The sequence below is a fragment of the Bombus terrestris genome, chromosome 8 (genome assembly GCF_910591885.1).
Source record: "Bombus terrestris chromosome 8, iyBomTerr1.2, whole genome shotgun sequence".
In the NCBI taxonomy this organism is placed as follows: domain Eukaryota; kingdom Metazoa; phylum Arthropoda; class Insecta; order Hymenoptera; family Apidae; genus Bombus; species Bombus terrestris.
The window spans coordinates 6,620,327-6,635,284 of NC_063276.1; the positions used below are offsets into that span (position 1 = coordinate 6,620,327).

General features: G+C 43.5%; 1 protein-coding gene across 5 annotated transcripts in view; it reads left to right on the plus strand.

Moving 5' to 3' along the window:
- LOC100650649 (protein artichoke) overlaps window positions 1–14,218 on the plus strand; it is a 175,719-nt gene extending 161,501 nt beyond the window's left edge. For all 5 annotated transcript variants that reach the window (XM_048408227.1, XM_003397297.4, XM_048408226.1 and 2 more), the window contains 4 exons: window positions 7,443–7,818; window positions 8,158–11,250; window positions 11,634–11,971; window positions 12,293–14,218. In XM_048408227.1, coding sequence (XP_048264184.1) covers window positions 7,527–7,818; window positions 8,158–11,250; window positions 11,634–11,971; window positions 12,293–12,856 — 4,287 coding nt within the window. In that variant the 5' untranslated portion in view covers window positions 7,443–7,526 and the 3' untranslated portion in view covers window positions 12,857–14,218. The remainder of the gene's footprint in view (window positions 1–7,442; window positions 7,819–8,157; window positions 11,251–11,633; window positions 11,972–12,292) is intronic.
- The last annotated feature ends 740 nt before the right edge of the window (window positions 14,219–14,958 follow it).

The window sequence follows — 14,958 nt, forward strand, 5'->3', positions numbered from 1 at the left end:
GGCAATATTTCGCAATTTTCGTGGAATCATCGTGTTCCTAGAGATCTTTGACTCGATCCTAGAATAGCGTAGTTTGGGCCAGAACATGGAAATAGAAGGGAGAAATAAGGCACGTTTACTTGTTAGAAATCTGCGTCACAAACGGCAGGTTCTCGACTATCGTCGTGTCTAGAGACTTCAACCTAATTATCGTGCAGGCAGCGAGGTTGAAATTCCGGCAAGAAACCCTCGAAACTCGGCGGTACAAATTTTCATTGTCATCATTATAAATTCAGAGTCGTAATGTTCCGGCACAGTTTCGAGGATTTCGAGGAACTGCACCGGCAAAATGAATATGATTAGCTTTAATTTTATGCAAAGAGGTTAAAGAGGTTACAGCCCAAATCCCCACCTCCGATTTTTCTCCATCCTGGCCTATTCTCCTTCTTTCTATCTCTTCCTTTCTCTCTCTTTCGCTTCCCCGTTCTCCCTGCCCTACCGTCGGAAAGTAAGGTTTAACTTTTAATAATCAGGCAGCTGGTATAAGCTGCTAGCTTCGTGTCGGCGTTTGTGGAAGCTGCTTTTCGCCCGCGTTATAAGGAGTCGTTGCCCTAAGAGGATAATCATGTCCAGTGGCCTGGAAAGCGTTTTTCATCATGGCTTAGCGGCGTGTCTGTGATATTGGCCCGCGGCACCGTCAACGATGCGACGAATCTTTGAAATTTCGTTTCTGAAATTAGCATAACCGGGAGTTTTTATAACACGACAGGGGCTAACACTGCATTCATTACCGTAATTTTAGATTTTAGTAATATTCTCGATCGTGAGAGAATCTAGCAGGTCAGTGTTACGACACAGAACGACGATTAATCACTTTGAGACATGTCCGGGGCTCTTTGAGTTAATTGAGATCAGGTTTGAGAGAAATAGTTGATGGATTATGACATCGATGACGTATCTTTATAATGCACGACAGATATTTGTACAAATTCATATTTTTATAAACAGGAGCAACGAAATGGAACCAAGGGGAATATTTATTTCGTCCACTAAATATAATAAACAGTATCGTACGTTGGACATTTTATACGTTTCTTAAGATTACGTGAATTCTGTCCATTTTCTATGAATTCGTAAATGCTTGCAGTCTGGTTATTAAAAGAAAAATGGTAGCCTGACGATATCAAGAATATCTACGCGCAATTCTACCAAAGTTCCTCTGAGTTTCGACGTCTCCATTGATATTTTACAACCACGATTCTCAATTAGAAAGAAAGTACCAAGACACGTGTCTCGAGGAACCAAAGTCCTGGAAAGGGAACCGCTCCCTTTTATTATTCCGTGACGTGTGCAGGAAAGCTGGCTCGGTCGTGCCGTGCCATTTGCATTCTCATTACCATCGTCGGTGCTATTTAAATAGGTGAACAACTGCAAGCCTCTCGGTGGCTTATTAGACGTGGCTCTTTAGTTCGTCCCGAAGTTGGCCGATTCGACGAGGAGTCGACTCCAGTGCAGCCGTGCTTTGTCGTTAAAGGACGAGTTTCGTCCGTTCATTTTCAACGAAAAGAAATGACCTGACAGCGGTAGAAAACGCGTGGAGCAATTAAACTTTTGCTTAGTACGCGTACGACGAAGTAATTTCGAGAGCGGCTAGAGATGCGCGGCTTTTTGCGGAAATTAGAGGCACTGGAAAATTGGGTAACTGACAGAGTCTGAGGTGGCAAGGGGAAGCAAACGAAGGGAGAAATCGTTAATGTGACAAATGGGTGATTCTGTGCCGGCGTTAAGAACGATTATGGAACGACAAATTCTCAAATATTCCATTCACGCGCGATAACGGTCACACCTAGTCCTTCAATTCGAGGGTTGGAAGCTTGAAAAAACTAAAAGGCTCGGACAAGAGGCAGGGTTAATTGCGCTTCCTTTCGACAGCGGTGGACCGGAGGATGGCTGGAAGATGTCGCGGGAGGGTCGAAAGGATTCTGTGGCATCCCTTTTATATTCAACGCAGCGCGCTTCATTAGCGAACGCGGTTTCGTCCGTGTACCGCAACGATTTAATCCGAACTTGCGCGCTCGCTGTCGCGCCGGAATTCAATTTTCTTGTGGTCTTAATGGACCAAAACGTTCCAGACCGCGAGTTCTACGATGGCTCGTTCCGCCAGCGCAACGACGAGAATCGATGTCCGTGATCCTGCCAGATTGGTCGAATCGTATGGATCCTGTCTAGATTACGGATCTTCTAACCCGCCAGCGGCTTGTGAGGTTTGATCGTAAAGTAATCGAGAAGCTTGCACGCGGATGTCTGTGGTCGAACCTTCCACTATATACAATGAATCAACCCTATTCATTCGGGATACGAATCCAAGTAAAAGAGGATTGAGAATTTCGTATATCCGATACTCCCCCGACCCACCTTTTTGCTTCTCTCTCGCGCGACTACGATCGCCATAATCATCTTGATTGGACATTTTATGAATTAATTGAAATATTGCACATTTGGACTGTTAGAATCGATAATTTCTAACTAAGATTATAATTGTCGCCTAAATTTGTCCGAATACGTAACTGTAAGTATTGCCCAAGGATTGTAAAATTATATTTCTTCCATTTATTATGTCTTCGGAATATTATGTTTTTGAAAGAGAATAATTATCCCTTCCGTGGAAGAAGATAATTTTGATAATCGTTCATCAAGTAATACATTGTAACGATGTCGTGATAGAAATTCCTATACGCGGTTCGCTAACATCATCCTGATTACATAGATGCTGTGAGTTATTTCGCGATACGGAATTCTAATAATCTATCGTTGCTGAAACTAGTTCACCGAGCATTGAGAAGTAACCGAGAAGTTTGCACGGCACTCGACGCACTCTGGATGCTGAAGTAGCAAAGATGAGCGGCGTGTATTGTGGGTAACGCTCTGGGATTCAACTGTACGGGATCAATAAGGGATAAAACGGTGGATGGTAAGAGGATCCAAGTAACAGAATATCAGGCAATTTCTATTTAAATATTGGAATCTAGTGACCTAACAAATGCAGAAGGATTTAGGATTTACGAAAACAATTTGTTGTATCGCTCAACCGACCGTTATTTGTGAGTGTCTGCAAAATCGATAAAATATTTATTTAGATAGATTTATGTCAATCGATCGCATGTAGTTTCGCTAATATATTCCGCGCTCATGAATGTAAAGGATCTATCTCTGTACCCTAATTCTAATCTGTTTGGAACTTGCTCCTACAACACAAAGCCAATTCTGCTTTGCGAAACTCGAGTAATGGAAGCTCAAGTATACTTCGGTTCTTCGGGATTCACAGCCGAAATAGAAATTACAATTTGTTCCGCGGTCGCAGATTTCTATTTACCATGCTGTTTACCATCCTTCGTCGTTGATTTTCGTAGATGTTGCTTCATAGACAAAGCTCCTTCGTTTGAAGACAAATATATTTATTTTCATTTTTTAACATAAGCTAACACTGTCGTGTTCTTTCCAAATGCCTTGACAAAATAATTGCACTCGCTTCCTTCGAGAGGAGCATCTAGAAAAATGTTCGCTCTGCTTTGCCATCTGCACGTAGATCGATAAATTTAGTTGCAGGACAACGTTCGTAACAGCGAGATGAAGATTTACGAGTCTATGAAATACGACATATTAAAATTTACATTTTAAAAACCGTGTCAGTAGAAAATGGTCTCCGGAAAGACACAGTCGTGCCAGTATTTCCTGTCAATATTTATCAACTTCTCTACTTACACACTCATGCATGGAATTCTGAACAGATAGTAAATCTAGGTTAGATCCGCGAGTGATCTACGGACGAATCCTTTTTTCATGATACAGCGATAAACGGAAGAACATAAGATGCGCCCCACGGAAAGTATTCAATTTCATCTGGTGTATTTCGACTTGGCGAATGCAGTTTGAAGATTAAGCGTCGCTGCAACGCTTAATTAAATGCGGCACGAGTGTCTCTCGCAATGCAGCTGTGCTTGGGTTCGCAGGGAAAGCCGGCGTCCTTTATTAAACCCTGCCATATTTCGGTCCTTCCCCATACGAGGCGTTTTCCACGAGAAACTAGCGACGACGAGGCTCTCTCTTCGTATCACCCCACCGCCACGACACCTGTACGCTTTTGAAGGCATTAACTGGCGAAACGAGGAAAACAGTAACACGATCATTACGATAGTCACGTGCGTAGAATCGGCGCACGTGCATGCTACGTTTCTGATGCTTGTCGACGGTACACCAACGGAATGCTGCTTAAATTATAATCAATCTCCAGAGACTGAAAACATCAACTACACGCGTGGCGGTCATAGAAATCCACGACAACGAAGCACGCGCTTTATGGAAATCTGGTTTGAAGCGGCTCGCCGAAGACAACGAGAAAGTTAAATAGTCCTCTTTCGAGATACTTTGGCCGGAAAATTTTTACTCGAAACTGGCTGACTGAGTTGAGGCTCAGGCTTAAACTTTAAATGCTCCAGAGGCTACGTTCTTCGGAGAAGTTGCGGATCTCTCTCTCTCTCTCTCTCTCTTCAGTTACCTATTCCGCTCAGACATCTACCAATTGGAAATTAATGGCCACCGATTTATCGCCGCTCAAGATCTCTTCTATCTCGCGAGAACACGAATTCGTAATTTCTAATGTCTACTAACAAGCCAGTTAGTCTGTGAGGTCGTATAAACTTTACGAGATGCTATTCCAAGAAAGCGCACACGAATGAAGCAGGAATATCGAATCCAACTCTGTATTTCCTGCTTCAACTCCACGCAGGCACGAATTCCAAAGAAGCACTTATATCGAATTGCAAACGACGTGAAGCATTACGAGCACGAAAGACTCACGAAAAATCATATTAATAAACAGCGCGTTGCTGCGAGTAATCAGGCTCGAGCTCGAGACCGTCGCACGCGACCGGTAATGATTAAAAATCTGCATTACGCATTAATTAAAAGCTCAAAGCCGTGGCTCGTAACGCCGAAGGAAATATTGATTTTTCTACTTCACTGCCGTTCTCTGGGCATCTAACCTGCGGTAAGCGCAACCCCTAACAAACTTGTTCTCCTTAACTAGATGTTGAACATAACCTGCAGGGAACTTACGAGTCCTGACGCTTCTGTATTTCCGAATACACCCGTCTTACACACGACCGGCTGGCTGCTATCGAACGTCTATTCGAAAATCCTGTCCAACAGTCAGCCGATCCAGCCATATTTTTCCAAACGTAGCGGGTCATTGCGCGCCTGACGACATCCGAGCCCCGAAGATTTACCACAGACATTAAATTACGACCGGCTGATCTTGGGGATCACGACTCTCTTTGTACGAATTGGGGCAAGCCAAGGTGCAGAATCCCGTGTCTGATATATGAAACTTCTGATATCCATTGGAACTGGTATCGTTATGCAAATAATAAATGAAAATATTGTACGAAATATACGTTTGGTGAAAAACGGACGAATAATTATTTAGTTCCTTTCACAATGTAACTGTAAATTAGATGAATAACTTTCTCGTTATACATGCCTAAAACAATTATACTTTCACAATCTTATAGAACTTACAGAACAAAACATTGTAAAATGATAAAAATTTGAGTATCTTCTGCCATTGTTTCCTAATCATTTTAAAGATTTGCTTCGTTTTCCCTAAATGGCCTAATACTTATAAACTGGACCGTATATATTCGTATTATGTGAGAACATACATATTTAGATAGTTTTTACTACGATGCACCGCAATTTTGATATGTATTCGGAGTCATAAACAGGTCTTCTTTACTCGCTGAATCAGGTTCAGTCTGAGTGTATTTGCGTAACGACGAACGGTTATACTCCACCTGGCCGTTTATGCTAGCTGGCAGAGTATTCGTCCCGAGAAGACCGTCTCGTTCTACTTGCTGTGTCAAGTGCAGCCTCGCTATATTTGTCTATTCAAGAACGGTACGATTCTACTTGCTGAAATACCCATAGTAGTGTGTATTTACTCGCGCGCTGACGAACCTATTCCGCCTCTGGAGCATGATTCAAGTTGTACATCTACAACCGGAACTTCGTTGACCAAGTCGCGCGCTGTTCTCGCCTTTTAATCTAGTTATAATCAATATTTGTCCGCGTGATAACCCTATTTTACTTCGCCGAGTAAACTCGCGTCCCAATGTCTGACTAGTAACCGACCAGTTCTACTCCTGCCTTACGCACGATTTTATCTCGTATTATTTTGCATCGCGTCATTATGCAAATGTGCGTGTGATAAGAATACTATACTGTAGCAGAAATTACACACTGCGGTTTCTAAGTTATCTTGATCATCGAACTGATCATTCCGCGGGAGCTTACGTAACGTTGTAAATGTTCTGAGAGTATTTACGTTGAACGAGGTACGCGAATAGTAGAACACAGGTATCGATTAATCGTAAATGTAATCCACTCGCAAGCATACGGAATTACGCATGAAAAAGTTCGCGTGCGTGAACAACCTCCGCTCTTTTATCAACGTTTTACTGACATTAACATTTTCTTGGAATATTTCTTCACGCACATCGGCTAACAATCTCGAACGTACGTGTTCCATTTTTCGGGTCACACGAATTACGTATGAATCAAAGAATATTGTCACGAAGCGTAGAAGTTTTCATCCAGATGGATAACGCGTATTCTTTTGGGACTCCATACAAACGATACATCGCCACATCGTGCGAAGAATCGATTATTCTAATTCAAACATGGCTCGATTCTTAGTAATTTCACCTGTTATTAAATGTATTACAAATCCCTCGTTCTCGACTTTGATACGAAGAAACACACTGCCAAGATAAAGTGTAAGTGAAAAAAATCATAAAGTCCGAGAGAATATTTCATAATACGTGGCACGCGACTGAGCTATTAACCTACCATTATGGAAGAATCAACGCTCCACGTAACGTTTTGAGTTAGCTGTTACGTGTACGCGAGTGGACGCCATTGAACGCGTTATAAGAGGAAGTTCTGTACCTGAGAATTTGGCTTAAGGACATAAAATTCTGATAGCCGAATTCCTGAATTTTTTCCACCTAATTATCTCTCATTTCCAACGACGTATTTTTACGGGCCGCCAAAGACAAACTAGCTCAAAGCTATTCTGCATTCCGATGATTTATGGCAGGTACTTAGAGTGCGTGTGTGAGATTATGCAGATGCGTTACGATGATTAGTGACTCTAAATCACGCAATTATCGGCTATCGAAGATATGATTATTAGGCGTGAGAGAGATTAGGAGTAGCAAATAGCTAACTGCTACGGTCATTATTTTATCATGTAGATAGAAATATTCAGAAATTTATAAAAGGTAGTACTGTGAGTTATACATACAATAGAAATCATTTTACATTAAATTATATATTGGCTAACATATTTCCCGAATTGTGAATTACTCTGCATTATTTATACAACCAATAACGCATTTGTGTAGGGGCACAGCAGCAAGATCGAGTGTCGTTGAGAGAAACGATGAGAGGATTGAGACGAACCTGGACCGGAACGGCGCGATAATAATATGTGGATGACTTGGCCGCGGACGAGACGCAAGTGGCGGGACTCGGACTCGTCGCGTGGCGGACACGAGACTCGTGGTAACCGCGACGGTTTTCGTTTTATCTATTCGGTGGTGTTAGCTGCTTGCATGGCAGCACAGGAAGCGAGGAGCGCCAAGTGTCCACCGCCAGACACGATACCTGGCTGCCCTTGTTACAATTTCGAGGACGGGCTGTTCCTGGAATGTGCCGGGGCCACCGAGGAATCCCTCAGGACCGCTTTGTCCAGTGTAATACACGCCGCTGGAGGAGAAGGTACGTACTACGCGAGGCCACCATCTATGACGAGGGAATACATTAGGATAAATAAGGGATTTCGTTTCCGCCGGACGGGATTTTCTTCCCCTTTGTCCCGAGACCCGATTAAGCAAGCTTGTATTCAACACCGCACGGAATAATTACCCGAATACGTTTAGATTGCGTTCTCAATTAAGGGATCTCGAGTAACTCCTACGTTTATCTCGCTGAACTGGTTTTTATGCAAACAGATACTACGTCTCGAATAGCTTTGAATCCATTATACCACATACTCAACGTATAATCTACGTGTTTTAGTTAAATAGATCGAGTGAATTACGATAACGACTGTTCCAGGAGCGATAGTTCAATCCCTAAGCGTTTACGAGCTGGATAGAAGAGTGGAGGAACTTCGATCTGTAGCTTTTCCAGCCGGATCTCAGATCAGGCATTTGCAGATATCTCATTCGGCAATTCGCGAGATAAGCGAAGATGCGTTTAAACGATTAAGCAAAAGCTTAGAATCCTTGGCGCTGGTGTCTGGACGACTTCCACACGTGCCGCAGAAGGCGATGGCAACCTTGAGTTCCCTGAAAGCTCTGGATTTAGAGGCGAATCTGGTGCACGAGCTTCCTAGTTACAGCTTCTACGGGCTTTCTCTGATTAAATTAAACCTGAAGGGCAACCAGATAATAAAAATATCGGAATACGCGTTCGCAGGCTTGGAAGATACTCTGACGGATCTAAGTCTGGCTGAAAATAAAATCCGAGTATTCCCTATGACGAGTTTAAGGAGATTGGAACACCTAACGTCGCTTAGACTAGCCTGGAACGAGGTATCCGAGCTTCCAGAAGATGGATACTCGAGATTAGACGCTCTAAACTTTCTCGATCTAACCAGCAACAACTTCAAGAAGATCCCTCTCAACTGTTTTCGCTGTTGTCCGTCCCTCAAGACTCTGTCTCTCTACTATAACGCCGTCGAGTTCGTCGATAAGGACGCGTTCATATCACTGATCGATCTCGAGTCCATCGATCTAAGCCACAACAAGATTGTGTCACTGGATGTATCCACGTTCAGAGCAAACCAGAGGCTTAGGTCCATCGATCTTAGTAACAATCACATTCATTACATCCGCGGCGTGTTCTCCAAGTTACCAGAGCTGAAGGAGCTATTCCTGGCGGAGAACAACATCCTGGAAATACCCGCTGAAACGTTCGCTGGAAGTACAAGTTTATCGGTGGTGTATCTTCAACAAAATGCTATTAGGAAAATCGACGCGCGCGGTCTAGCGACGTTAAGCCACCTGACACAGCTACACTTGAGCGGCAACTACATCGAGAAAGTGCCGCGAGACTTCCTCGAGCACTGCGACAATCTCTCGACCCTGTCTCTGGATGGAAACAACATCCGCGAGTTGGAGGTGGGGACGTTCGCGAAAGCAAAGTCGTTGAGAGAGCTGCGACTGCAAGACAATCAGATTACCGAAGTAAAGAGAGGAGTTTTCGCGCCTTTACCATCGCTCTTGGAACTGCATTTACAGAATAACGCGATAACGGACATGGAAACCGGCGCTTTGAGATCCCTGCACAGCCTCCAACACGTGAATCTTCAAGGTAATCTTCTGGCGGTGTTAGGCGATGTGTTCCAAGTGTCGAACGATGTCGGACAAAATGGAAACAGCGGCAGCTCGTTGGTCTCCATACAGTTGGACAACAACGGCCTCGGTGTCCTGCACAATGACTCCTTAAGAGGCCAAGCGTCGGTCAGAATCATGTGGCTCGGCCACAACAGATTAACCCGCCTCCAAGCTCCTTTGTTCCGGGACCTGTTGCTGGTCGAGCGATTATATCTAACAAATAACTCCATCTCACGAATCGAGGACACCGCCTTTCAGCCAATGCAGGCACTCAAGTTCCTCGAGCTAAGCATGAACCGCTTAAGCCACGTGACAGTGAGAACTTTCTCGGAATTACACGAGCTGGAAGAACTTTACCTGCAGGACAATGGGCTGCGTCGCTTGGACCCTTATGCATTGACCGCTTTGAAGCGACTTCGCGTACTTGACCTGGCCAACAATCATCTGAACGTGTTGCACGACAAGATCTTCCAAGAGGGCTTACCAATCCGGACATTGAATCTAAAGAACTGTACCGTTAGCGTAATCGAAAACGGAGCGTTCAGAGGGTTGAACAACCTGTACGAATTGAACTTGGAACACAATCATCTCACTGCCTCTACGTTGGATCGTCTTGACATTCCGGGACTCAGAGTGTTGAGAATATCGTACAACAATTTTAGTCAGATCAATGGAAACTCTTTAGACGGACTACCGTCTCTTCAGCATCTGGCCATGGATTCTTCTCAACTCTACAGAATGCCACCAGAGATATTCTCGAAGAATAAGAATCTTGGTAAACTTCTGTTAAGCAACAATCTCCTCCGGATGCTACCTAGTCTTCTTTTCCTTGGTTTGGACTCGTTGAAAGAAGTAAAACTGGACGGTAACAGATTTCAAGAGATACCGTACGACGTGTTCGCGAACGCTACTACGGTTGAGTTTCTGTCATTGGCTAACAACGTGATTGTAAACGTAGACATGTCAAGATTAAACGGGTTGACCAATTTACGGGAATTGGATCTGCGTGGTAATTACATCATGACTCTTTCTGGGTTCGCCGGCGTGAATCTCTCTCGATTGATATCGGTAGACCTGAGTCACAATCATCTAGCTGCTCTGCCGGCCAACTTCTTTGCCCGATCCAACTTACTTCGCAAAGTCGAGTTGGCCGCTAACAAATTTCATCAGATCCCGGCGGTCGCCCTGTCCGCGCAAAATATCCCAAACTTAACCTGGTTGAATGTCACGGCCAATCCATTAGTCCGGATACACGAGATTAGTTCAAAAGCAAAGTATCCTGCTCTTCAGGAGATTCACATTTCTGGAACGAATCTGACGATCGTTACGAGCCAGGACTTCGAAGCGTTCCCAGCGTTAATGCACTTGTTCATGGGCAACAACATGATTTCGCGAGTGTCGCCGAGCGCGTTCCGCAGTTTGCTCGAACTATTAACCTTGGACTTAAGCATGAACGAGCTCGAGCTACTGCCTCAGGAGAGATTAAAAGGACTGGAACACCTCAGGATACTTAATCTCACGCACAATCGCTTGAAAGAACTCGAGGATTTCCCGCCTGATCTAAAGGCCCTACAAGTGCTGGATCTCTCGTATAATCAGATCGGCGGTGTGGGTAAGAGCACGTTCCAACATCTCGAGAATCTCGCTGAACTTCATCTCTACGGGAATTGGATATCTTCCATTTCTCCGGATGCGTTCAAGCCCTTGAAGAAACTGAGAATTCTCGATCTGAGTAGGAATTATTTAGAGAATTTGCCGTTGAATGCCTTCCGACCACTGGAAACGCAAATACGAAGCCTTCGTGCAGAAGGTAATCCACTTAAATATTTTTTTCCTACTTACTCTTTTTAGTTACAGTTATTCAAAGATTTGAGACTTTCATGCTGGCATCATAGAATTTGTAAAATCTAAGGTACGAACTACGTTTCTAAGGAAGATGAGTGCGATGGTGCTAATTGCCATCGCACGATCCACTTCACATTCAGAAAAATTCAACGATAAATTCTAAGATTCTCTGAAATTCTAAAATTTTCTGGATAATTATGATTTAGATAGACAGCACGTGTCGTAAAACTAAAATTGTTATTAACATTCCCGAGGTATAGTGTAGCAACTTTACTTATACGACAGCGATATTCATCCATCTCTCGTGAAACAGCAATTATGCAAGATTAAACGTTTTTCTGAATATAGAGAACCCACTGCACTGCGGTTGCGAGTCTCAAGAGCTCTGGGAGTGGCTGCGTGATCATCAGAAGCTGGTGGGCGGTGGCGTAACACGGAATCGAGGGGGTGGATTGCGAATGAACGACATGGACAGCGGATTACTCAGGTGCCAACAGCCACCGGAATTACAAGGATTGGTGTTCCTCGAGCTGGACCCGCACGCCTTCTGTTCCGCGCCTCTCGTCTTGAAACTTGCGATTCAAGATATCCAACCGTTCTCCGTTTTGGTATCGTGGCAGAGTAGAAATCACTCGGGTATTCGCGGCTATCAAGTGGCTTACCACACAATGGAAAACATCGATGAGGTAACACCAAAACGTTGTCTTTACATAATAGTAGTTAATTTATGGATCCTTGGCCTCTATGGAATTTCTCAATTTGTACAATGTTCAGTGATTAATTTTCATGTGCCTCTCTTTACATCTTCGTGTTTTTCTTCTCGATCATTCTATATACCTACACCTATACACGAGAATTTATATCGATTAAAAACGTATGAAATCCTGATTGACACAATCAGAATCATAGAGGTATCATGATCTACGAATTATTCTCTAATATATTATGAGTATAGCGTTAAAATATTCCAATCTTGTTAATCTTCTTTTTCTCGATAAAATTTTCAGATCCGAGCAAAGATCCTGGAGCCAAATTCGCGTTCGACGAAACTCTCAAAGCTCTCCCCAAACACTCGGTATTTGATCTGCGTATTTGGCTTGGGCAACTGGATGGGCCAACGTCTCGAAGAAGACACGATGGACCAATTTAACTTCTCGAACCACGAAACATTCGAGTCGCCGTCGGATATGCAAATGGCAGATTCGTCTACGAGTCGTTGCACCGAAGTGAAGACCCTGGAATCACCGGACGCGGTAATCAGCAGCGATGGCTCGTCGATGGGCGACGTCGGTAGTGTCAGCAGTTTCCTGACAAGACGTTTGGGTTTGATAGTCGGCTGTTGCATGGGATTCGTTGTGTTCTTGCTTCTCGTGTCCGTTCTCGGCTATCTGAAGGTGAAGAAGCAAAGAGAGACCGTGAAGAGGGAACAACCGATTCCTCCGGAGTACATTTCCTACAGGCACTTTAGCATTCAGAGCGGAGAAGCTGGACACGCAGCCAGACAGGCCAGCCAAGACGGCCAACACTCGAACTTCATCAACAGTATGGGCAACACTAACTTGAATGTATGAGACAAGTTAAAAAACTCCCGAGGCGTGGAGGTTTCGAACGTTTGAACAGATCTGGATGGTTTTTCCTCCTGGGTTCTATCGTCAAACGCGTAACCTTCCCGACTCGTGGCAGTTTTCTCCTTCTCGATCGAACTCAAACCTTTAAATCGAAGTTAAATAATCAACCGAAACGAAAAGCTCTCAAGGAAGATCGTCGACTTTGAAGCGACGAAAGGAAACTTCAGCGAAAAAGTTTGTGCCGCGTTTGTGCAAACACTAAAAGTGAACGACCTAGTTAACCGAGCATTTTATATGTGAATTTTCTACGATTCTTAACTTTATTCGATATAGCTTTACTCGGTGGACCGTGAACGTACATAACAGGCTCTGTACGGCAAGTGTGTTCGGTGCATCGTGGTATGCGTAGGATCGGAGAATTTCATTACGCAGCAGTCGCGTTCTCTGGACGATTTACGAGTATAAACATGGTACGCAAGGACCCATTCGGACTCGCGCGAAGCATGGTGTATTGTGTTTTCTAAATGGCTCGGCAAACCGGTCGCGTGGGTAACGGCGTAACAGCGGACAATGCGACGCGTCGTTTCGTATAACTGCGTTCTTGAATTTCCGCTAGCAACGCAGCAAGGGGCCAGTTACCCTGTCAGACAATGATGAATCGCGTAGCGGAGGTACGACACTATCGTGCGAGGATCATCGTTCGTGGATCGTTCGTACGCTGGTAACGAGACACGTTTGTACATAAGTGAACAGTTTCGAATTGTTGTTGCGAGATGAACAGCGACGTTCAAGAAGAATTCAAACAATTTAGGCGAACAATTTCAACGATTCTTCATTTAGCAAAATGTAGCTCAGTTAGGCTGAAAGCATTGATTCCGCTTGGCTCGATGTAGAAGTTAAAATCGACTCGCCAAAAAAGAAAAACGTCTTTTCGCGTTCGTGAATGAAGCAAAACATACAACGTCGGTATTGATTCTTCGAGTTCGCGACTTTTCGAGTATATCGTTGATATCGTTGTTGCATCGTGGAAACGTGCACTCGTGGAAACGAATATTTGGTACTGTGGGACTATCGCACCTCTTTGCTGTATCATAGGCTAAACGGCACGGATGTTATCAGAATATACATTGGAAATTAGGTTGCGTAATAACCAGCGAATCGTAGTTCAGGTGACAAAGAGAAACTGGGCTCTAGCGAGAATGTAACTGCGATAGGCCATGTTGCTCGTTGCGTTGAATAGAACCGGATACGGTCGATAAGTGTGTATCGTGAATGTTCGAATGCATCGTGAAAGATCTCACATGCTGTGTACTGTAACATATACATATGTCACTGTAATAAAAATGCAAATTCTTTTTTAACCAACAACTTGTTGTATGAACATCCCTTCTAAATTAATATCGTCCAAAGATATCCACTTTCCAAAGAACAAAAGATATCCAGTTATCAAAAATTTTCAAGAATAATTTTACGTTTCGAAAGACTGACGAATTTCCAACAGATAAAATAGAATAAAATATGAATTCCATAAGTAAAACAGAATGTTAAAATAAAGAATATTAAAATTATTCAAATAAATAAATATTCAAAGCAGAAAAATCGACAGAATACTCGGAACGTTTCGGATAATTGGAATCTTTAAAATAAGCCGCGTACTCCCAACTAATTTCGGTTCGCTTCTACCTCTTCAACCCGATTCTCTGTAGTTTGTATAAATTTTCCAGCGTCTCAATAGAATATTCCCTGTCCACTTTATCGTATTTCCTTGCATTAACACCTCTTGAAAATCTTAACGTGATTTTCTTTTCTTTTTCTGCTTCCCTTTTTCCAACATCTAGAAATTAACCACCGATTCGTAGTGTAATTGATAATTGTAATTTGCAAATTAATCACAATCCATCTGTCATACATACAAAGAATCAGAATTTCTGCTAGAAGATGCCAAAGACGAGAAACGTGTTGCGAAGATGTCGGATAACCGCGGTGATAGGGCGGTGGGCTGTCGTTCACAGAGGACATGAAATTGCGTGAAATAAAGGACAAAAACGTAGAGTGGAAACCATCCACAGCGTACACATTTTTCTCGGCTGATAGAGCTGTCCAAA